Here is a 24177-nt window from a genome sequence, read left to right as displayed (position 1 = left end):
AGCTATGTTTGCAGAACCGGACCGGATAGCGACTCGGCCAAGGTCAGGGGTCAGGGGTCAATGGGTTCGACCGGGGGTCGATAGGGGTCGAACCGGATGACGTCATAAATAAAAATTATTTAAAAATTAAAATATTATATATATAATATCTAATAATATATTGATATTAATAAAGGTATATTCATATATATTTGATGTTTCAAATATATTTAACAAGAAAATACAAAGAAATTAGAACAATCAAGTAGCAATTTATATTATTTAATAAATATTAACAAGTTTAGAATTAAAATTATGAATTTAATTGAAAAATAACATCAAATTTTAGGACAATATTTATAAAGTATCAAATATTTGAGGTATATCAATAAGTTTTAACAATTTAAGGGGTCAAAATATAATATTATAAAGTTTGAATTTTTTTATAAAAAAAATTACTGTTGAACCGAAAAAACCGATTTTTTCCCGGTCAAACCCGATTTTTGACCGGGTTTTAAATTTCCGGTTTTTTAGTATGACTCGGACCGGCTACCTGGCCGGTTTCCAGTTCGACCGGTTCGACCGGCCGATTCGGTCCGAGTTTCAAAACAGAGCCTCAAAGCAATAGGGAGTTGGTGGTCAAGAACTACATAAATCCGATCTCCCCCTGGCCGCATATCAAGAGAAGTAATAGATGCTTAACATAACCAATATGGGAGTACAGATGCTTATTACCGTGAAAAATGCAAAAGTAAAAGCGGTACGCCTATTTGTGGAGATTTAAAAATCTCATGGTCAAACTTTTAGTGGAAGTTAGTATAGTGAGATCACAAATTCTTGTAATCCTCATAAGGGTTTCAAAAAATTCAATGCAGTCAACAGATGTTGAAAATCATTCAATTTACTCCATCTACTTCACAGTTTTTAAGGATAAGGTCCTAAAATCAATTTTAGATTGCAATTTTCCTAAAACAATTTTGATTGCTTTAGACTTTACAACTCATTACATAAATCCTATTCTTTGGGTGCTGGTTCAATAGATTACTTCTTTTGAATGCTTGCTAATGATTTTATTAAAATCAATAAAAGCGAAAAAATTAATTATTCAAAATCAGAATTTATAATCTTATAGGCCTTATCTTGATTGCTTTAGACTTTACAAAATTTGATTATTGAAAGTGATTACAAAGAATAATTAGAATTAGCAAGAGTTACTTTTGGTTGATTATGGATTTCAGCTTTTTGGATTATTGAAAAATACAATTTGAACAAAAAAAAAAAATGAGAACATTACTAAAAACTAATTATCTAAAATCATAATATATAATTAGCTAAGAACAAGTCCAAATTAATCAATTGTGAAGAAACCCAATGTTTACTATGAATATATGAAAGAAAGTAGATAAGAACAAGTCCAAAATATATGAAAGTAGTTATTTAAGCTAGATATGTTTCTCATTTTTACTTTGCATGTTAGTATTTACCGTCAAGTTTCTTTTGGGTTGACCATTTAATTGTGTCAATAACATCGCTTCTTTCCAAACTTTCAAAATAGAAATTTTAATTGGATCTATTTCCCACTCTTACTTAGTATGCCTAATTGAATAGTATTTATGGATCAAGTTTTCTTTCGGATAGTCCCTTTTAATTGGTTAGTGTTAATAACATCGATTCTTTCCAAACTTTCAAAATAAATATCTCTTATCCACTTAATCACATTCAAAATAAACATATTCTATCCACTTAATCACAAATCTTTTAAAATCTTACGTTCCAAAAAAAAAATTACCTCAGTTTTCAAAATTTTCTCTTCATAATTTTCAACTTTTTTCTTTTTCTATAATTAGAATTTGTCTTATTTTATAAGAGAATTTATCTTTTTTTTTAACGCAAGCAGTATCTATCTCCTTTGATCATATATTAATAGATAAACCTATTATCTATCATCACAATTCAGATATAAAACATTCCTTACTGATAAAATTGAAAATCTTCTTCTCATATCAAATTAACCCCAAAATTGAAATCCTATTGATACATTTTTATTTTTGGAATAAAAAACCATTGATCCATTTTATAACATTGAAATCGGGCAATAATAATATAGTCCCATAGCCCCAAATTGGTTGGAAAAAAAATAAAGAAATAGGGTGAAAGTCAAATAGGATTCTTCAAGATCTATATATTATGATTAGCAATTCGGTAAAAGAGATTTCCAGCATCTCGTATAAAAAGTATAAACAAGCAACCGCAAGTCTAGAAATTCATTTCGGCCTAATGAACTTTCTCATACTGTTTCTTTTTTAGAACAAAAAAGAATTGTGTCAAAATAACAAATACCAAGAAGAACAAAAGACCTTATACACATAATGGCTCTTAAAGTAGTACTAGGCCTGGTGCCCCGCGAGTTTTGCGGGGTGTCCATTGTTGATTGTTTAATGATAATGTAGGTTATAATTTTAGAGAAAAGTTTTTTTTTTAATTTTGGTTTTTGGTTGTATATTTTTGAATTTTTTAGTTTTTGAAATATTATTGAAGTAATATTTTTGGAATATAGTTAATGGAAGGTAATGGAAAGTGGTATAATTAATTTGTATTTATTAAATAGCTATGGATTTTTTGTTGATAAGTGTTTTATGGTAGTTGCATTTGTGTTATGTTATTTAATTTAAAAATGGAAGAACTTTAAGTTAATAATTCAGTTATTAATGAATATTATTTAAGGAGTATTTTTGAAATAGAGAGAAATTATGTTATATTGTGAAAAATAATTGGTTGGAGTAAAATATATTTTGAAAAAAGTGGAGATATATAAAATAGGTAATAAATAGGATATAAAAATATATTTATATGTTTTTGTAGTGAAAATAAGTCTGTGTTTGTATTATAGAATTAAAGTTGTTTTTTTAGAGAATAAATATTTTTGTTAATATATATATTGTGGAAGATAAATTATATATAAAGGGTATAGAATTAATTATAACTTTTTTTTGAATATAAAGAAATTATTGGATATTTTTAGAAAATGGTTGGTGAAATGAATGGAAGTTAAAGATAGATTGGTATAGTTGATTTATATTTATTGGATGTGTGTGAAGTTTTTGTTGATATATATATTTTTGAGAAAATGAATTTTTATATATATATATTTTGGGTGAGGAAATGTATGTTATGATTGTTTGATGTTGTTTATATTATCTGTTTTTTTTTTTGTTTATATATGTGTGGTTATTATTGTAAATATTTAGAGTGGGCGGTAATGGTAAAATTTTGTGAAGTTGTGTAATGAGAGGAATTTCATAGTTGGTGGTAAATTTTTTATTTCATTACATAAATGATGGATAATTTAGGGGAATATAACTGTTATGTCTCATAAGCTGTAATGAACATTTGTTGATCATGATTGCTGGATGAAGTCTCTGTCAAAGAGGTTGATAGAATAATTGTTGTCGTTGAGCAGGGTAAACAATAGTTATTAAACCCGGCCCGGAGAGGAACCCGATGAAAGAGGTGGGTCAACGGATTACTGGTTCAACCAGTGGGTAAGTGGTTCAACCGGTAGGTCACTACATATATCTAAATATTATGTTTTATAATTTTTGATATGGTTAAAACTAAAATAAACTATGTTATAGTAAATACTCAGTTAGTCCAATTTATTATAGAATCATTAATTCTTATAAGAATTAACAAAACCTAAATTTAATTAGTAATCCATCAAACTTCAAGTATAAAATTTTATCTAAGTGTAATTATCTAGTTTATTTTTGAATTTTAAGCACAAAAGGTTATTAAGAATAATATTTGTTTTTAAAATGAATTGTGTAATATGTTATTTTTTAAATCCATTTCATAATTTATAGAATTTAAAGAATAATAAAATTTTATTAAAAGATTCCAAACAAATATTGTTTTGAAGAAAGAAAATAAGAATAAAAATCTAATATATAATACAGAAGGAATGAATAAGAACCAAGTGAGCTGCTAGGCTAGTGGTGAGTGCGCGTAGCTTTTATGCTCAATGATTATCCCAAAACTGAGTTCTTTACAAACTTTCCGGTTTCGGTTGAACCGTCGGTCCGTTGAAAAGTCAACGGATTTGGTGCACAAACGATCCAATTACAAACCAGCCCGGTTTCATGGCTGGTTCATCGGGTTGACCTGTTGAACCACCAGGCCGGGCCGGGTTTAATCAGCATCGAAGCATTTTCTAATCATTTTTATCCCAAAACTGGGTTCTTTACAAACTGTCTGGTTCAACCGAGCAACTCGGTTGAACCGCCGGTCCGTTGAAAAGTCAACGAATTTGGTGCACAAACGATCCAATTACAAACCAGCTCGATTTCATGGCCAGTTCATCGGGTTGACCGGTTGAACCACTGTGCCGGGCCGGGTTTAATAACTATGGGGTAAACAACACGACACTTCCTTCATGCAAGAAATATTTATGTGCAAATATCGGCCAATATTCTATTATCTACATTCCTTGTAGCGAACACGATTTTTTTTTCGGTACAAAAGAGGGCGATAGCCCGTTATAAATTAACTAAACGAGGGATTGCCACTCCACAAACATCACGGCTCAGAAGTGTTCGTAAAGCTTGTGGAGGTTCCTGGAAAATAGACATCCCCGGCGGTAAACCCTTTCCTAGCTTCGCTAAATAATCTGCACAACAGTTTCCTTCACGCCACGAGTGTTCCAAATTACAGTCCCAATCATAGCCTAGCAGCTCTCGGATACCCGCAACCATATTCCAATATGGACTCTCCTCAGATGCATTTTTAATCAAAGTCAGTGCTACCTGCGCGTCTGACTCAATAACCACCCTCCTATACCCATGCTCCCACACCAGCCTCAGACCCAACAGAATCGCCCAGAGCTCTGCTGATACATTACTCGAGCGCCCCACATTTGCACTAAATCCCAGCAGCCAACACGATTTTAAAGAGTCTATTAGCTCATTGATATGAAAAATTAATCATGGTTGTTAGCCCATTAATATTTATGTAATCATGAATTCATTTATTTATTGATTAATGAATATGTTACTCAAAATCAACAAATAGTACATGGGCTTCTGTGTTATGGAGAAAAAACACAATTTTAAAGAGTCTATTAGATCATTGATGTCTAGGGCTGCAAACGAGTCGAGTCGAGTCGAGTTTTGAGCTAATCGAATCGAGTCTCGACTAAATTTTATCAAGTTCGAGCTCGACGAGCCGGCAATTTTCAAGCTCGAGCTCAACTCGAATGAAGTCAAGCCGAGCTCGAGCTTGAAAAAAATAAAAAATAATTATTTTATTTTTAAAAAAATAAATAAAATAATATTTTTTTTAATAAATAATAAATATTAAGGATATATACGTAATTTTACTATGAAAATAAAAAATAAAAAAATATATATAATATACGTAATTTTATTATTAAATAAAAATAAAAATAATATATATATATATTCAAACTCGCAAGCCGGCTCGCGAGCTAACGAACTTAATATTCTGAACTCGAGTTTGAGCTCGAGTTTGACTCGAGCCGTTTCGAGCTCGACTCGACCATGACTCGAGCCGCTCGCGAGCGGCTCGATTCGTTTGCAGCTCTATTGATGTCAAAAATTACTAACGCTTGTTAGCTCATTATATTTATCTAATCATGAGCGGCTCGAGTCGTTTGCAGCTCTATTGATGTCAAAAATTACTAACGCTTGTTAGCTCATTATATTTATCTAATCATGAAGTAATTTATTTATTGATTAATGAATATCTTATTCAAAGTCAACGAATAGTACATGAGCTTATGTGTTACAGAAATTTAAATTACAATAAGGTAACTCGAGGCATTTTTTTTACAAAATCAATATGTTTGTTAATATATATATTTTTTGAGTAATTAATTTATTGATTAATGAATATCATAATAAATATAAAAGAGAAGAGAGATGTTTATCTTTGTTCGTACCTTTTGATGATTACAAAACAAGTGGATAAAACTAATGTTTTTCCAAGTTTGTTTTTGGTCAGGAAATGAAGCAAAACAGGTTCAAAGACCAAGCATCTGCTAAAACATCTGTCGGACGCACAAATACATCCTATCGGTCGTCCGATAACCGTTGAGTATCTTCGAACGCGCAAAGAACCTATCCTCGGACGTCCGAAGCTGATAAGTCAGCACCTCTAAGATCTCTAACCTCGATCGGACGCACAATACCTGAGCACCGGACGTCCGACAATCATTGCAACATTTCGGACGACAAGCATTAGAAGCACCGGACGTCCGAAAGAATTAATGAAGGATTCCAAGTTTTACATCATATGGTCGGACGCATATTCTGATGCTGCCAGACATCCTAAAGATTTCAAGAAAATTTCTTGAACTCACTGCCTGCGTTCGGACGCACAAAACCAACCTACCGGACGTCCGACACTACTAACGGCTAGTTAACTCTTCAGCTGCCTTGTGTCCGTTAGTGGCATTAATTGAAGATGTTTTTGGTCTATTATAAATAGGATAAAAGTCAACCACCAAAAGAATCGATACACATTAAGTCTACATCAGATCTTGAGTGATTCAAGCATAAGAATACTCCAGAAAGAAGATTTGTACTCTTAGTTGTGTGATCTTCATCTAGCTTTCAAGTGTGATTCAATTTCTTCTATAGTGTAGCTTTGTGAGGGTTATTCGAGTGATTGTAAAACTTCCTTGCTTGATCAAGTGTATCTTGAGGTAAGGAGGAAGTGATCCTTCCCGTGTACACAAGAGATTGGTTGTATGTTGAATCAACTTGAAGGAGCTTACAATATAAAGGGATATTCAAACTCTAGTCGAGTTTGAGATTTGGTTTGCTATTCCATCTTCTTATTCACTGTTTTGCAACATTAACTGTTTATCTCTTCTGCTCTAAATTATCTCCGCTTTAACATAATTTGTTCCTTGGTCTGGTACTTTAGAAAAAAAGGGCTAGTTCAGAAAAAAAAAAAAGGTGATTTATATTTTGGCTAGCTTTTAAACCACCTAATTCATCCCCCTCTTAGGTTGTCTTCGATCCTTACAAGAGAATTATAGTTTGAAGAAAGAAAATGGAGGAGAAAGAAAAGGACGAAATTGGGGAGAAAAGCTAACATTTGTGAGTAAAGTCAGGCAACAGCGGAAGATCCAGGAGAAACAAAAGGACAAAATTGGGGACAAAATTACAAGCGAACCAAGAGAAAGAGCAGAATGGGAACAAAGCAACAAAAAAAGCAACGAGGACAAGCGGAAGCAGAAGCAAGGGCGCTACATGAAGCCCGCGAAAAGACTAAAAAGGACAAAATGAGCTGCAAAACCACAGCGAAACCGGCACAATCAACTGTTCATCAGGCTTCGCGGCTTTAAGTAGTTTAGATTTCTGCATCTCCCTGACCAAATACGCCTACATTAGTGTTACTCGTTAATGGTTGATCCAATTTGATATATTCAAGTTATGGTTCTGGAGGATAATATCAACCACTTGACGTCCATCCATATCTATTATGGTTGTGCACGTCTATCCATATCTGTTATGGTCATGCACCACCAGTGTTTCACGTTCCCGAAGGCATCTCTCTATTTTAAGAGAGTTTGCGGCATATCAAGCTCTAGTAGGGTTCTTTGCTTTGTATCGAATTAAACCACACGCTCCACCGCTTGTGCGGGCCCATCAATTCCTTTGAATTTCATTCTTGTGAACATACTTTTCAGGCGGGGTACTTAACGTGTTATCTACAACATTACATAGGTTGATATGTACAGTACCTAATATCCATCATTTACAGTTAAGACTATAGGGATATCTAATCTACACAGTACCTAGTATCCATCGTTTATAGCTAGAACTACTTAGATATCTAATCCCTCCCATACTTACGACACGATTTAGTGGTGATTCTTTTGATACATCAATTTTGTAATTGCTAGAGTACTGCAGATTTAACAAATATTTGAACCACCCTTTTAGATTTTCTAGGTGTATAAAATGATTTTTGAGAACGCAATACTTTTGCGTGGTATGTTTGTTTACTATTATGAATGCATGGTTAGTTCTTACTTTTTTTCATGCCTTTTTAATTGCTTTATTTATCGAATCTTTTTTTTTTTGATGTAGGTTTAATATTATACCAAGAAGATTGCATTTGGACGTCTAACCTTTCGACCATTGAAATGCACAATACAGGTGTAAATTCTTCTAATTTACATTAGTTCGTTCTTATTTATTTATTTTTAAAATTTTGCATTGATTAATTGATTATGGCGTGAAAATGGAAGCAAGATGGACTTGTATGGTAACGAATTTATCCTTCTCTTCTCCTCATTTTAACCCTATTTAATAGTTTTATATATTTTTAATTTATTAAAAGTATTAAATTTTTTCATAATCGTAAACCATATTGCACGAGTTAAAATCTAGTTAGCATGAAAAGCCCAATGACCTTGTGAATTGCGGCTGTGGATTGTGAAGCCCAATTATTCCACTTGTCGAGTGCGAGTGCAAGTGCAACGATGCAATTCAGATGTGAACGATGCGGTCAAACTGCAAGTATGGGGAGGAGGTAAGAGTCGATGGCACAAACTGCTTCTGCAGGGGCAGGGGGGTCGGTTTCATTTTTTTGACATTTTATTTTGCTGCTTCATTAAAAAAACAAATCCGTCTCCTACGAACTCTCCCGGCAGTTATATCGAACTCCGAATTCTGTTGTATGTAGGTTACAAATTTTTCTTTCCAAAAATATCCCTTGTCAACTAGTAAAATTTTTGCAATAGTAATGCATGATACAATTCGCGATTCTAATGCCAGACAAAGGCAAGTACCAGTAGTTTCGGTTTTCTAATGGAGGACAATACCAAGTACTGGTAGTTTCTTTCGGTTTCTAATAGAATGGAAGATGCAACATTTTGCTTCTTGTATTAATTGCCTATTTTGTCCGCATTAGTCTACGCTATCTAAAAGAATGTCAAAGTGCGACGAATGATTTCCTTTCGTGTTTCTTCCTTTGTAGATTCACCTAGTTTGCTCACAAAATTGATAAATATGAACTCTAAGATAATGGACAAACGTATCACATGTGTGTGGGTTGCTTGAGGGACTTTAATTTCTTGATTATATTAGAGAAATTACAATATTAATATAAGGGTATTTCAAGAAAATAGTATGTTAGATTTATTCTTCTAATAAAGTTTACTAATTTTTATTTTTCTTAAATTGCGTGAAAAAAATCAAGACTATCATAATGGGATGGATGGAGCAGTAAATTCTTTAATGTATTCATTTATAATATCTTGGTACCGGTTGCATTATAGAAATTAGAAACAGAAACAGAGTTGGCATTAATTCCAGGAGAAACTGTATTAAACTTATAATATCAAGTTTGTTTGGATTGTAAATTATTTGAGATATTTTTACTTAGCACTTTTTGTGATGTGATGTATGTGAGATAAAAAAGGTAATTGGGAAGATAACAAGCTGTATTGAAAATTATAATGGTGATGTAAGCAAATATAGTGGGGGAAATAACCCACTATCCAAACAAACTTTCCTGCAGGATAAATTGGATGTTTATGACTTTCATGGGTATTGTTTGCTGGTTAATTTCCCTACACTTCAATTCTGTTCGCTAAAAAGGCAGAAAGAAACATAACCATGAAAATAATACTAACCTCATTGAAGATGATGGATTAGTAGTGTAATTTTCTTGATTAAGAAAACCAGAAAGTAAAAAGAAAAACAAGAGAGAGAAGGCAGGATGTACGTTTTTTTTTAAAAAAAAAAAAAAAAATTAAAGCAAGCACAAGAAGGAAACTTGGTGCAGAAGTTGCTCTGACGACACCAAAGGCCACGTGGCAATTACTCACAAAGATCCGACATTCACCCCATATTCGACTAAAACCCAAGATTGTGCAGCTCACATAGTCACGTCACGTCGTCCAAAATCGGAGATCCAATCTCCACCAATACTCGCACGGAATGTCCACGTGTCGGCTCTAAAATTGTCACTCGCTTCATAGCGCGTAACTCCTCTCACCAATGCTCCCAAAGTACCGTAATTAATTGTTGCGTAAAAGAGTATCAGCTCTAGTGCTCGTGCCAGGACTGTCCAGCCTCCATAACAGCGGCACGCCTTCCATTCTCCAGTTCTGCATGTTCATCAGTCATCACCTCACCTCAGAGACCTCTTCGTCTCTTTCTTTAGTTTGGTTATTTTACATTTTCCTTTTTCTTTTTCCTGTGAAATTTCAAAGGATAATCTGCTATTCTGATTTCGCGGTTTCTCCAGGTTGGGACTCGGAATTTGATCATTTTTCTGAAGTGTATATGATGTATGATGTTTTTTTCTTTCTTTGCCCTGTTTGTTGACATTTCTTCGTATTTTTTTGGGTTTGCTCTCTCTTCTAGCTTTCATTCTTCTCTGTTTGTAATCATCCTTTTTTTTTTTTGGGTCCAGTAATATGACGCTTGTTTATATTTTGGGTTTTTACTGTTTTTTTCCTCATCCATTTTTTTGGAGTTGCATCTCGTTGGATGGTTTTGATTGCAGAGTTCGTTAAATAGACCTTTTATATGCCTGTGCTCTGTAGTCTGTTTGGATTGTAATAATATATGCTGATAAAATGCAGCTTGTTCTGTTCTGGGTTGGGTATGAGGATCTGTAAACTGTCAAAAAAGATTGTGAGATTCCAGTGCCTGTTTCCATTGATGGTCTTCGAGACTTCGACCGTCGCATGTTTTTCTTGATTTCTTTTGACAATTTTTCTGCGGTACAAATGGGGGGATTTTCTGTCGCTACTTTGCTGTTCCCTGATGTTTTTGTCTTTTGTGCTTCAAAGATAGCAATAAAGTGCAGCTTGTTCTGTTCTGGGTTGGGTATGAGGATCTGTAAACTGTCAAAAAAGATTGTGAGATTCCAGTGCCTGTTTCCATTGATGGTCTTCGAGACTTCGACCGTCGCATGTTGTTCTTGATTTCTTTTGACAATTTTTCTGCGGTACAAATGGGATTTTCTGTCGCTACTTTGCTGTTCCCTGATGTTTTTGTCTTTTGTGCTTCAAAGATAGCACGTGATAATGTCGTGTGATATTTTATTTTCCGTTCTAAAATGAGACCGGAACACAGAGTATACGAGAGTCAAGGGTGGGAAAAGAGCCTACGCATATTTCTTGGTTCCCATTAAAAGAACCTTTTTTTTTTCTTTTTTCATTTCCTGGACGGTTAAATCTATTTTATGCTATTCCTTCTCAAGCTCTGTAGGTATGTAGGGCCAAGAACTGGATTCCAACATATTTTCTTGTTTTCAGGGCCTTAGCCTACATGTTTGAAATGGTGCTTTGTTCTGAGTGTCAATTTTCATAGTTTAGAACTAGTATGGAATACAGATCATTTTGGCTAATTTAAGAGATAAGTTGCGTATATTTGTAGAAGAAAGAGTCAAAACAGGGATCATGAACGTCCTAGCTATTTAGTTTTTTGCACATCTAGTCACTCCCCGTTATCTAAAATGCTTTAGTCTTCTGGTAATAGTTCTTGCTAACATGGTGTCTCATTTAATTCAGGTTGTTTGAAACATGTCCTTTTCGGAAGAGGAAACTGATTTAAGTGAATCAGAAGTTGAAGACTACAGCATTCAATGGTACGCGAAACTTAAAGATGGTCATGAAAAACTTGAAGTTTCAGGTGAAGAGTATAGCTGCCCATTCTGTCCTGGGAAAGTCCACAAGTACAGCTTGAAGGACCTATACCAGCATGCTTCAGGAGTTTCCAAGGGTTCAACAAAAAGAAAAATGAAAGATAGGGGACAACATCTTGGATTGGTGAGGTACATCGACAGTGATGTTGACATAAAGAAACCATTAGGTGAATCAATCAAGAAGAAGGCTGATGATCCTACCGCAAGTGCTGGTCCAAGTGAAAAATTTGTGCATCCTTGGATGGGAATTGTTGCTAATATTCCCAGGAAGAAGAGAGATGGACGTTATGTTGGAGATAGTGGCTCAAAGCTTAGGGATGATTTCACTTTAAAAGGGTTTAATCCACTCAAGGTGCAACCACTGTGGAACAGGACAGGATTTTCAGGGTATGCAATAATAGAGTTCAATAAGGACTGGCCAGGATTCTGTAATGCAATGGCTTTTGAAAAGAGTTTTGAAGCTGAACATCATGGGAAAAGGGATTACCATGAAGCATGTGATAGGGGTGCAACGTTGTATGGGTGGATTGCTCGCGCTGATGATTATGACTCATCAACAATAATTGGAGAACACCTTAGAAAGAAGGCAGATCTGAAGACTATTGCTGATGTTCAAGAAGAATAGAAGCAAAGAACCTCAATGCTTGTTTCCCATCTTGCCAATGAAATTGAAGTTAAGGACGAGCATATTAAGGATACTGAGATTAAATACAATGAAACTATTCAAAGTATAAGCAATTTGATGACTCAAAAGGATGAGATGCACCGATTGTATAACGAGGGTATGAGCTCACAGTATCATAACGAAAATTGCGACAACTTTTTCTTCTTGATGATTTGATGTTGTATTCTTGGTTTTATTCTTTATTCTAGCTACAAATTTTGCATTCATTTCCTTCACTTTCTTCCATTGACGTTAATCAGAGTTGCAGAAGACACAGGAGGCTGCGCGTGTTCAGCTTGAAAAGATATTTTCAGAGCACGAGGAGAGTGCATTACGGCTAGAAGTACAAAAGCAAAAGCTGATTGAGCGAGAGAAAGAGTTGGAGAATCTGGAGGCTTACAATGAAAGACAAAAGCTTGAGCTAGAGAAGCAAATGGTACCAAGTTGAACATTTTATTATTCTTCTCTGCCAACAAATCATAAATGTAGGGTATTCAATATGGTAGAAAAGGGGTTAAGCCTTAATTAGGTGATTCGAGTCTGGACTTGTTACAGCCCAATTCGGATGGTGGATTGACAGCCTTAAATAAATAAATGTGTTGTATAAAAGGGCTAATACTACTTTCACATGATTCAGAATATGAAAAATGATCAAAGGTTGGTGAATCAAAGTAATAAGATTGCATAGTATCAACGTCAAATATCTCAGTTTTAGTGACTTGCTCAGCAATTTGTTGTTTTTACAGAATGCAAAAGCCACCTTGGAGCAAAAGAAAGCTGATGAAAATCTTTTGAAGTTGGCTGAAGAGCAGAAGGTACAACTATATATATATATATATATATATATATATATATATATATATATTTGGAGGGGGGGGAGGGTACTATGACCTTTGCGTCTCAATGACGTAAATTACAAACTCGCAGAGAGAAAAAGAAAAACTGCACTTGCAAATTATTGAATTGGAGAAGAAACTTGATGCAAAGCAAGCATTGGAATTGGAGCTAGAACGTCTAAGAGGGGCTGTGCAAGTAATGGAACACATTAGAACTGGTGGAGACGAGGAAGTAGATGACAAGTTGGTAGCAATCCAAGTTGAGCTAGAAAAGAGAGAAAAAGAACTGGAAGATCTAGAAGTGCGTAATCGAGCTCTCATTGTCAAGGAGCGTAAAAGCAATGATGAATTACAGGAGTCTCGGAAAGAGTTAATAAACGTAAGAATTGCATTACATTTCTTAACTGGATCTCTAGTTGTCTTTACCACAATCTGCTACTCCTATGCGTTTAAGTGTTTGCTTGTGCCATCAGTTGTCCTACTAATGAATATATATGGGGCTACTTAATGAATATATATTCTGATTGTCCTGCAGTGCTGGATGGAGAAGGCTTCTCGGACTTCAATTGGTGTGAAGAGAATGGGTGAAATGGATGATGTCCCGTTCAAAAATGCAGCTAAAAGAATGTTTCGAGGGAAGGAAATTGACGTGAAATCTGCTGAGCTGCGTTCAGAATGGGAGGATCACCTTCGAGATCCCAACTGGCATCCTTTTAAGATCGTGAAGACTGATGATAGTAAAGGTCATAAGGTAAAGATCTGACTTCAGCAATTAAGGTTTCTTATAGTACAATGGTACAGATTGATTTCTTAATTTACGGTAACTCTCGATTATGTTGTTGTGGCCATGTTGGCATGATATGACTTGGCTGATGAGTAGTGCAGATTGCATTGCTCCTTGAGAGATTGATATCCGTCATTCTTTCTTGCCCTTTTGACTGAGATTTTGTGCACACCTAACTCTCAAATGTGGCTTTGCAGGAAGTAATAGATGCTGAGGATGAGAAACTGAAAAAGCTGAAGAACGAATTTGGAAATGAAGTTTATGAAGCTGTGACAACAGCTTTGATGGAGCTGAATGAGTACAACCCCGGTGGCAGGTGTGTTATACCTGAGCTATGGAACTACAGCCAAAAAAGGAGAGCAACACTGAAGGAAGGAGTAGCATACATAATCGAGCAGTGGAAATGCCTCGAATGGAAAACCAAAGATCACTAAAGGTGAACCTTCTTACTCTCTACCTGTAATCAAGGGAATTCAAGACATCTCTGCTACTGACATTTTTTTTCTTTATTTTAAGAGCAAATTGTGTTTTGGAAGTATATGCACCGATTAATCAGCTATCATGAAACCGATTTATGGTTACAAATCCATATTCCTGTCAACTTCGTGTTTAATAGCTATCCATTTTGAATTATTTCACACTTGCTATGCTAATCGTGGTACGTGCATTATTCAGGTCCATGGCCTATCCATCTTCTTGATGATGTCACTGTGGTGAATCATCCGTTATATTGATCATATGCTGTAGCCGGCTCTTGACTTTAGCCCCCTGTTGGATCAGTGATGTCTTTATGTAGTGTGACAGTTTGCAACTGATGAGACTACATAGAGTCAGTTTTGTTGTTTGGCTGATGAAACTTAGTAGTAATCTTCTTTAGGATAGTTCGACTATGATGTATGGTTTTATTTCAGTCCAAGGGACAACAACTTCTGCAGTGAGTGGTTCTGAATCCAAAGTCCGCAACTGACTTTATTTCTGATGAGATTGGTAATCACATTGGATGACTATTGCCTTGGCCTCCAGACGTAACTTTTATATCCAATGCCCCCAATTTCGATTCTTACCTTTTTCAATCTTTTGGAATGGGAATCCAAAGTCTTTTTTTTTTTTTTGGTCTCACAATGGGTCCGACTCCACGAAGAATCATCATCCATGTAGAATCTCAGGGAGCGCCTCATGCCTCATGTGATCGAAGAATGCTACGAGTGACTATGAGACCCACTCACGAAATGAAAGTTATGAAACCCATTTAGGTCGTGGCGTGGGATCAAGTGATCCATTATCGTCGTGTATTTGTGCGAATAATGCACTGGAATTCGCTGAAATTGTTAGGAATTATACACATATCGATGTTCCGATAAGCGGAGGAAACGCTTTTCAGTTGTGAGAAAGTGCGTGCAAATTGTCCTTCTATTCCAAATCCTTCCTCTGTTTCCTCATCTTGTTGCACGGCCAATCCTTCCTCTGTGAGCGAATCATGGTGTAACGTAAATGACTATTTATTTGATGGCAAACACATTTATAAAATGGCACTAGCATTATAAGTTCTCGATAAATTCATGCATTTGAGTGTTCAATTGCTATTTATTCAGATTTAAGATTTGACAGAAATAGGATTAACTCGTAAGAGTCGGAAAAAATGAATGAATGGCTGATGTAGTGGTTCGATCAAATCTCATAATAGCAAACAACCATAGAAAATTCAACATGAATATTACCTCAATTGCCTCATTAGAAGTACCAGAAATATAATAACCAAGCAGGATCAACTCACCAGAATAGAAGTGATAGTTCATACAATTCCACTACTACTACAACTACTAGCAAAAGCACTAGTAGTAATTTCAAAAGCTGCGGGCTACACGTCTTGTGCAGCCGCCTCAGCTCCTCACTCTCTCTTTCTTCTTCTTCTACTATTACTACACTCCCCGCACTTTACTTTTACACCTTTCCTCACAATGCCCAATGACCAACCATCCCCACTCCTACGAATCCCAAATTGTTATAATAAAGTCAATCAAAAAAAAAAAAAAAAACGCTGCCAATAAGATTAACGGCAAGTGTCTTTGGATAGCCAAATAATGGCCAAAATTTATTTGCTTACATCACAAATATAATTTCCAACACACCTTTTTATCTTTTCAATACCCTTTTTATTTCACATACATCGCATCACATCACAAAAAGGTGCTATAATAATTATTCCAAATAATATTTCAAATAATCTCCTATCCAAACACACTGATGTTTTCAGAACCGGACCGGGTATCGACCATTTTATGCTTGTGACCTAGAAAATAAATTTATTAAAACTTTACCATTTTATTATATTCATAGGTATTAATATATGGAAATTGTGATGTATAGATAAGTGCAATTCTATATATAACTCGAAAGATTTGTTGTTATTGTCATCCAAACTTTCTAATCTTTCACAAATTCAAAAATGATTCAAAATTTATAATATGACAAATCATTCTTACATATTTTATAAGGTCATATGCAAAAAAAAAAAAAAAAAAGTTTTCATAGTATATTTAAAATGCTTAAAACATATAGCATTTATAAATGATACGTACAATTGTGTATCATACATTTACATTACTTTTAATTACTAACTATAATACTAAGTTTCAATCATTAATAAAAAAAAATCTTAGCTTTATTTCAAATAAACTTCCTAATACTTGTTTCATATAAGTTTTTTAAGTAAATAGTAAATTTATACCACAAACTAGTAGGTTTTGACCACTAACCACATTTACTATTCTATCAACAATATTTACTATTAATCTATTAAAATTTACCATTACTTGAACTAAACTTACTCTCCAAAAAGTAAGTTTCGGATATAGAGTAGTAATTTATTTCAAAAAAAAAAAAAGTAAGTTCCATATTTATTCCAATTTACTTTTTGAAACATAAAAGTTACTAATTTATCAAGTTAACTTACTAACCAAATTTTTAGGTACTATCTTATTTAGATGATCAGTATAATAGATAATCAAATGGTTGTTAATAGAGCCTCATGGTTGAATTTGAAGATCATGAACAACCTTCCTGGCGTAAAGGGTCTTGAAACCGAAGATTGAAGAGAAAATAACCCCATTTCAAGCCCGACAAATATTTTGTTCTTCTGCAATAAAAGTACAATCCTAGATAGCCATGCAGTTTGACAACGCCAATTCATGTAGACTGCAAGAAAGCCAACGCCAATTCGAATTCAATCATGATTATCAAACTTATGATTGTGTCCTTAGATAATATCGTTTGACTTCCTTTTCATGTTCTTGGAAAGTTTCATTTTTCCAAGTCGATATTGCCAGCAACTCTTTACAGGTAAGAAATTTAGTGTAAGATGGTGTCAATTGACTGTTTCTATTAAACTGTTTTAGTTATTTGGCAATGACTTTTGTCATTTTTCGCCTTTTTGCAGCCAACTATTACACTTTGTGGACAACTTTTTATTGCTTAAAGTGAGTGAAATTCCATCTTTGGCCCTTTTTTTCGGAATTTGTATCAATTTTGTTTGATGAAAGTCTGTAACATCATGCTTGCTTTGCTAAGCATGCTATCTACATGACTTATTCAATGATTTGTCAAGATTTGACTTTTGCCATTATAAAGAAAAAGGGAATAAGGAAATAGGTTAGCCTGTGTTGGAGTAATATGAACCTTACTGGGAATAAAAGCCGAATTACATAACCTTATTTAGAGCTGCATGTATTGTGGCTTTTGCGTTGGAGTATGTCATTAGAATATAAAGACATCCTCTCTGAAGAAGCTTCTGCTTCATTTTAACGTTTTAGGATCTTCCTGGCCTATTTGATTGCATGATCATTTTATTTCCATTTTCACCTTATTTTCCATTGGCATTTTGTGTAAATTGCATAGTTGCATGATCAAGTTGTGGACAAGTTTACTTGCGTACCATCTCTAACTCTCTAAGGATCTAACACTGTAGCACATCCAATACTTTCACTTCAGTCAGAACCCGAGTTAGCAAGCAAGATACTTTAGCTTTGCGTGTAAGAATCTTTTCATCTATCAACTTCAACAATTATTGTAGCCAAATAAAATGGAAAAAAATTTCATGATTGTGAAATGGGTTGAAAAAAACAAGGGTAACAAATTTTGTATTGGACTATGAGTAACCACAAGTGCTGTTGTTTGCTGAATTTGTCCTGTCCTTGGTGGCATCATTCAGTTCTCTTGATTTATTTTTAACTTGGTGTTATATAGTAAACTAATTCTGATGGATTATATCTTACTTTCTCGGTGTTATATATGGCAGGTTTCTTTCAGTAGTTTCTTTCCAAAGTTGCTCATTACACTTCTTGGAGGAGTACGAATGAAAGAAATTTTTGTTTTTGGTTTACGTTAAAATATGTTTCTATTGGAATCATGAAAGTTAGACTTCATGTTTCTAGATTTTGCAAGACTGATTTTATTGTTTTATCTTTTTATTATGAATTCCTTGACTATGAACAAATGTCAAGGTTTTCACTGTATGACAAATTGTAATTGTAACTTTTTTTAGTTTAAATCTTTTACAATTGCAACATTATTATAACAATTTGGGATTCGTAGGAGTGGGGATGGTTGGTCATTGGGCATTGTGAGGAAAGGTGTAAAAGTAAAGTGCGGGGAGTGTAGTAATAGTAGAAGAAGAAGAAAGAGAGAGTGAGGAGCTGAGGCGGCTGCACAAGACGTGTAGCCCGCAGCTTTTGAAATTACTACTAGTGCTTTTGCTAGTAGTTGTAGTAGTAGTGGAATTGTATGAACTATCACTTCTATTCTGGTGAGTTGATCCTGCTTGGTTATTGTATTTCTGGTACTTCTAATGAGGCAATTGAGGTAATATTCATGTTGAATTTTCTATGGTTGTTTGCTATTATGAGATTTGATCGAACCACTACATCAGCCATTCATTCATTTTTTCCGACTCTTACGAGTTAATCCTATTTCTGTCAAATCTTAAATCTGAATAAATAGCAATTGAACACTCAAATGCATGAATTTATCGAGAACTTATAATGCTAGTGCCATTTTATAAATGTGTTTGCCATCAAATAAATAGTCATTTACGTTACACCATGATTCGCTCACAGAGGAAGGATTGGCCGTGCAACAAGATGAGGAAACAGAGGAAGGATTTGGAATAGAAGGACAATTTGCACGCACTTTCTCACAACTGAAAAGCGTTTCCTCCGCTTATCGGAACATCGATATGTGTATAATTCCTAACAATTTCAGCGAATTCCAGTGCATTATTCGCACAAATACACGACGATAATGGATCACTTGATCCCACGCCACGACCTAAATGGGTTTCATAACTTTCATTTCGTGAGTGGGTCTCATAGTCACTCGTAGCATTCTTCGATCACATGAGGCATGAGGCGCTCCCTGAGATTCTACATGGATGATGATTCTTCGTGGAGTCGGACCCATTGTGAGACCAAAAAAAAAAAAAAGACTTTGGATTCCCATTCCAAAAGATTGAAAAAGGTAAGAATCGAAATTGGGGGCATTGGATATAAAAGTTACGTCTGGAGGCCAAGGCAATAGTCATCCAATGTGATTACCAATCTCATCAGAAATAAAGTCAGTTGCGGACTTTGGATTCAGAACCACTCACTGCAGAAGTTGTTGTCCCTTGGACTGAAATAAAACCATACATCATAGTCGAACTATCCTAAAGAAGATTACTACTAAGTTTCATCAGCCAAACAACAAAACTGACTCTATGTAGTCTCATCAGTTGCAAACTGTCACACTACATAAAGACATCACTGATCCAACAGGGGGCTAAAGTCAAGAGCCGGCTACAGCATATGATCAATATAACGGATGATTCACCACAGTGACATCATCAAGAAGATGGATAGGCCATGGACCTGAATAATGCACGTACCACGATTAGCATAGCAAGTGTGAAATAATTCAAAATGGATAGCTATTAAACACGAAGTTGACAGGAATATGGATTTGTAACCATAAATCGGTTTCATGATAGCTGATTAATCGGTGCATATACTTCCAAAACACAATTTGCTCTTAAAATAAAGAAAAAAAATGTCAGTAGCAGAGATGTCTTGAATTCCCTTGATTACAGGTAGAGAGTAAGAAGGTTCACCTTTAGTGATCTTTGGTTTTCCATTCGAGGCATTTCCACTGCTCGATTATGTATGCTACTCCTTCCTTCAGTGTTGCTCTCCTTTTTTGGCTGTAGTTCCATAGCTCAGGTATAACACACCTGCCACCGGGGTTGTACTCATTCAGCTCCATCAAAGCTGTTGTCACAGCTTCATAAACTTCATTTCCAAATTCGTTCTTCAGCTTTTTCAGTTTCTCATCCTCAGCATCTATTACTTCCTGCAAAGCCACATTTGAGAGTTAGGTGTGCACAAAATCTCAGTCAAAAGGGCAAGAAAGAATGACGGATATCAATCTCTCAAGGAGCAATGCAATCTGCACTACTCATCAGCCAAGTCATATCATGCCAACATGGCCACAACAACATAATCGAGAGTTACCGTAAATTAAGAAATCAATCTGTACCATTGTACTATAAGAAACCTTAATTGCTGAAGTCAGATCTTTACCTTATGACCTTTACTATCATCAGTCTTCACGATCTTAAAAGGATGCCAGTTGGGATCTCGAAGGTGATCCTCCCATTCTGAACGCAGCTCAGCAGATTTCACGTCAATTTCCTTCCCTCGAAACATTCTTTTAGCTGCATTTTTGAACGGGACATCATCCATTTCACCCATTCTCTTCACACCAATTGAAGTCCGAGAAGCCTTCTCCATCCAGCACTGCAGGACAATCAGAATATATATTCATTAAGTAGCCCCATATATATTCATTAGTAGGACAACTGATGGCACAAGCAAACACTTAAACGCATAGGAGTAGCAGATTGTGGTAAAGACAACTAGAGATCCAGTTAAGAAATGTAATGCAATTCTTACGTTTATTAACTCTTTCCGAGACTCCTGTAATTCATCATTGCTTTTACGCTCCTTGACAATGAGAGCTCGATTACGCACTTCTAGATCTTCCAGTTCTTTTTCTCTCTTTTCTAGCTCAACTTGGATTGCTACCAACTTGTCATCTACTTCCTCGTCTCCACCAGTTCTAATGTGTTCCATTACTTGCACAGCCCCTCTTAGACGTTCTAGCTCCAATTCCAATGCTTGCTTTGCATCAAGTTTCTTCTCCAATTCAATAATTTGCAAGTGCAGTTTTTCTTTTTCTCTCTGCGAGTTTGTAATTTACGTCATTGAGACGCAAAGGTCATAGTACCCTCCCCCCCCTCCAAATATATATATATATATATATATATATATATATATATATATATGGTTGTACCTTCTGCTCTTCAGCCAACTTCAAAAGATTTTCATCAGCTTTCTTTTGCTCCAAGGTGGCTTTTGCATTCTGTAAAAACAACAAATTGCTGAGCAAGTCACTAAAACTGAGATATTTGACGTTGATACTATGCAATCTTATTACTTTGATTCACCAACCTTTGATCATTTTTCATATTCTGAATCATGTGAAAGTAGTATTAGCCCTTTTATACAACACATTTATTTATTTAAGGCTGTCAATCCACCATCCGAATTGGGCTGTAACAAGTCCAGACTCGAATCACCTAATTAAGGCTTAACCCCTTTTCTACCATATTGAATACCCTACATTTATGATTTGTTGGCAGAGAAGAATAATAAAATGTTCAACTTGGTACCATTTGCTTCTCTAGCTCAAGCTTTTGTCTTTCATTGTAAGCCTCCAGATTCTCCAACTCTTTCTCTCGCTCAATCAGCTTTTGCTTTTGTACTTCTAGCCGTAATGCACTCTCCTCGTGCTCTGAAAATATCTTTTCAAGCTGAACACGCGCAGCCTCCTGTGTCTTCTGCAACTCTGATTAACGTCAATGGAAGAAAGTGAAGGAAATGAATGCAAAATTTGTAGCTAGAATAAAGAATAAAACCAAGAATACAACATCAAATCATCAAGAAGAAAAAGTTGTCGCAATTTTCGTTATGATACTGTGAGCTCATACCCTCGTTATACAATCGGTGCATCTCATCCTTTTGAGTCATCAAATTGCTTATACTTTGAATAGTTTCATTGTATTTAATCTCAGTATCCTTAATATGCTCGTCCTTAACTTCAATTTCATTGGCAAGATGGGAAACAAGCATTGAGGTTCTTTGCTTCTATTCTTCTTGAACATCAGCAATAGTCTTCAGATCTGCCTTCTTTCTAAGGTGTTCTCCAATTATTGTTGATGAGTCATAATCATCAGCGCGAGCAATCCACCCATACAACGTTGCACCCCTATCACATGCTTCATGGTAATCCCTTTTCCCATGATGTTCAGCTTCAAAACTCTTTTCAAAAGCCATTGCATTACAGAATCCTGGCCAGTCCTTATTGAACTCTATTATTGCATACCCTGAAAATCCTGTCCTGTTCCACAGTGGTTGCACCTTGAGTGGATTAAACCCTTTTAAAGTGAAATCATCCCTAAGCTTTGAGCCACTATCTCCAACATAACGTCCATCTCTCTTCTTCCTGGGAATATTAGCAACAATTCCCATCCAAGGATGCACAAATTTTTCACTTGGACCAGCACTTGCGGTAGGATCATCAGCCTTCTTCTTGATTGATTCACCTAATGGTTTCTTTATGTCAACATCACTGTCGATGTACCTCACCAATCCAAGATGTTGTCCCCTATCTTTCATTTTTCTTTTTGTTGAACCCTTGGAAACTCCTGAAGCATGCTGGTATAGGTCCTTCAAGCTGTACTTGTGGACTTTCCCAGGACAGAATGGGCAGCTATACTCTTCACCTGAAACTTCAAGTTTTTCATGACCATCTTTAAGTTTCGCGTACCATTGAATGCTGTAGTCTTCAACTTCTGATTCACTTAAATCAGTTTCCTCTTCCGAAAAGGACATGTTTCAAACAACCTGAATTAAATGAGACACCATGTTAGCAAGAACTATTACCAGAAGACTAAAGCATTTTAGATAACGGGGAGTGACTAGATGTGCAAAAAACTAAATAGCTAGGACGTTCATGATCCCTGTTTTGACTCTTTCTTCTACAAATATACGCAACTTATCTCTTAAATTAGCCAAAATGATCTGTATTCCATACTAGTTCTAAACTATGAAAATTGACACTCAGAACAAAGCACCATTTCAAACATGTAGGCTAAGGCCCTGAAAACAAGAAAATATGTTGGAATCCAGTTCTTGGCCCTACATACCTACAGAGCTTGAGAAGGAATAGCATAAAATAGATTTAACCGTCCAGGAAATGAAAAAAGAAAAAAAAAAGGTTCTTTTAATGGGAACCAAGAAATATGCGTAGGCTCTTTTCCCACCCTTGACTCTCGTATACTCTGTGTTCCGGTCTCATTTTAGAACGGAAAATAAAATATCACACGACATTATCACGTGCTATCTTTGAAGCACAAAAGACAAAAACATCAGGGAACAGCAAAGTAGCGACAGAAAATCCCATTTGTACCGCAGAAAAATTGTCAAAAGAAATCAAGAACAACATGCGACGGTCGAAGTCTCGAAGACCATCAATGGAAACAGGCACTGGAATCTCACAATCTTTTTTGACAGTTTACAGATCCTCATACCCAACCCAGAACAGAACAAGCTGCACTTTATTGCTATCTTTGAAGCACAAAAGACAAAAACATCAGGGAACAGCAAAGTAGCGACAGAAAATCCCCCCATTTGTACCGCAGAAAAATTGTCAAAAGAAATCAAGAAAAACATGCGACGGTCGAAGTCTCGAAGACCATCAATGGAAACAGGCACTGGAATCTCACAATCTTTTTTGACAGTTTACAGATCCTCATACCCAACCCAGAACAGAACAAGCTGCATTTTATCAGCATATATTATTACAATCCAAACAGACTACAGAGCACAGGCATATAAAAGGTCTATTTAACGAACTCTGCAATCAAAACCATCCAACGAGATGCAACTCCAAAAAAATGGATGAGGAAAAAAACAGTAAAAACCCAAAATATAAACAAGCGTCATATTACTGGACCCAAAAAAAAAAAAGGATGATTACAAACAGAGAAGAATGAAAGCTAGAAGAGAGAGCAAACCCAAAAAAATACGAAGAAATGTCAACAAACAGGGCAAAGAAAGAAAAAAACATCATAC

The 24177-nt window shown here is 35.3% G+C and overlaps 4 protein-coding genes across 4 annotated transcripts; 2 read left to right on the top strand and 2 right to left on the bottom strand.

Moving 5' to 3' along the window:
• Positions 1–11548: 11548 nt before the first annotated feature.
• LOC140015272 (protein INVOLVED IN DE NOVO 2-like) lies at positions 11549–12295 on the top strand. The gene has a single exon (XM_072067214.1). It carries the CDS (start codon positions 11549–11551, stop codon positions 12293–12295), a length of 747 nt encoding a protein of 248 aa, XP_071923315.1.
• A 15-nt stretch (positions 12296–12310) lies between these two features.
• On the top strand, positions 12311–14388 carry LOC140015271 (factor of DNA methylation 4-like). Its single transcript, XM_072067213.1, has 6 exons — positions 12311–12452; positions 12595–12770; positions 13081–13149; positions 13262–13549; positions 13706–13921; positions 14152–14388. Exons 1-6 carry the CDS (start codon positions 12311–12313, stop codon positions 14386–14388), a joined length of 1128 nt encoding a protein of 375 aa, XP_071923314.1.
• A 5707-nt stretch (positions 14389–20095) lies between these two features.
• On the bottom strand, positions 20096–22173 carry LOC113712225 (factor of DNA methylation 4-like). Its single transcript, XM_072067212.1, has 6 exons — positions 22032–22173; positions 21714–21889; positions 21335–21403; positions 20935–21222; positions 20563–20778; positions 20096–20332 (listed from the first exon to the last, which is right to left on the bottom strand). Exons 1-6 carry the CDS (start codon positions 22171–22173, stop codon positions 20096–20098), a joined length of 1128 nt encoding a protein of 375 aa, XP_071923313.1.
• A 15-nt stretch (positions 22174–22188) lies between these two features.
• Positions 22189–22935, bottom strand: LOC113711605 (protein INVOLVED IN DE NOVO 2-like). The gene has a single exon (XM_027234765.2). The coding sequence runs from the start codon at positions 22933–22935 to the stop codon at positions 22189–22191; it is 747 nt and encodes a 248-aa protein (XP_027090566.2).
• Positions 22936–24177: the final 1242 nt, after the last annotated feature.

Source organism: Coffea arabica, chromosome 10e, assembly GCF_036785885.1.
Source record: "Coffea arabica cultivar ET-39 chromosome 10e, Coffea Arabica ET-39 HiFi, whole genome shotgun sequence".
Lineage (NCBI taxonomy): Eukaryota > Viridiplantae > Streptophyta > Magnoliopsida > Gentianales > Rubiaceae > Coffea > Coffea arabica.
This window is presented reverse-complemented; position numbering and strand designations above follow the sequence as displayed.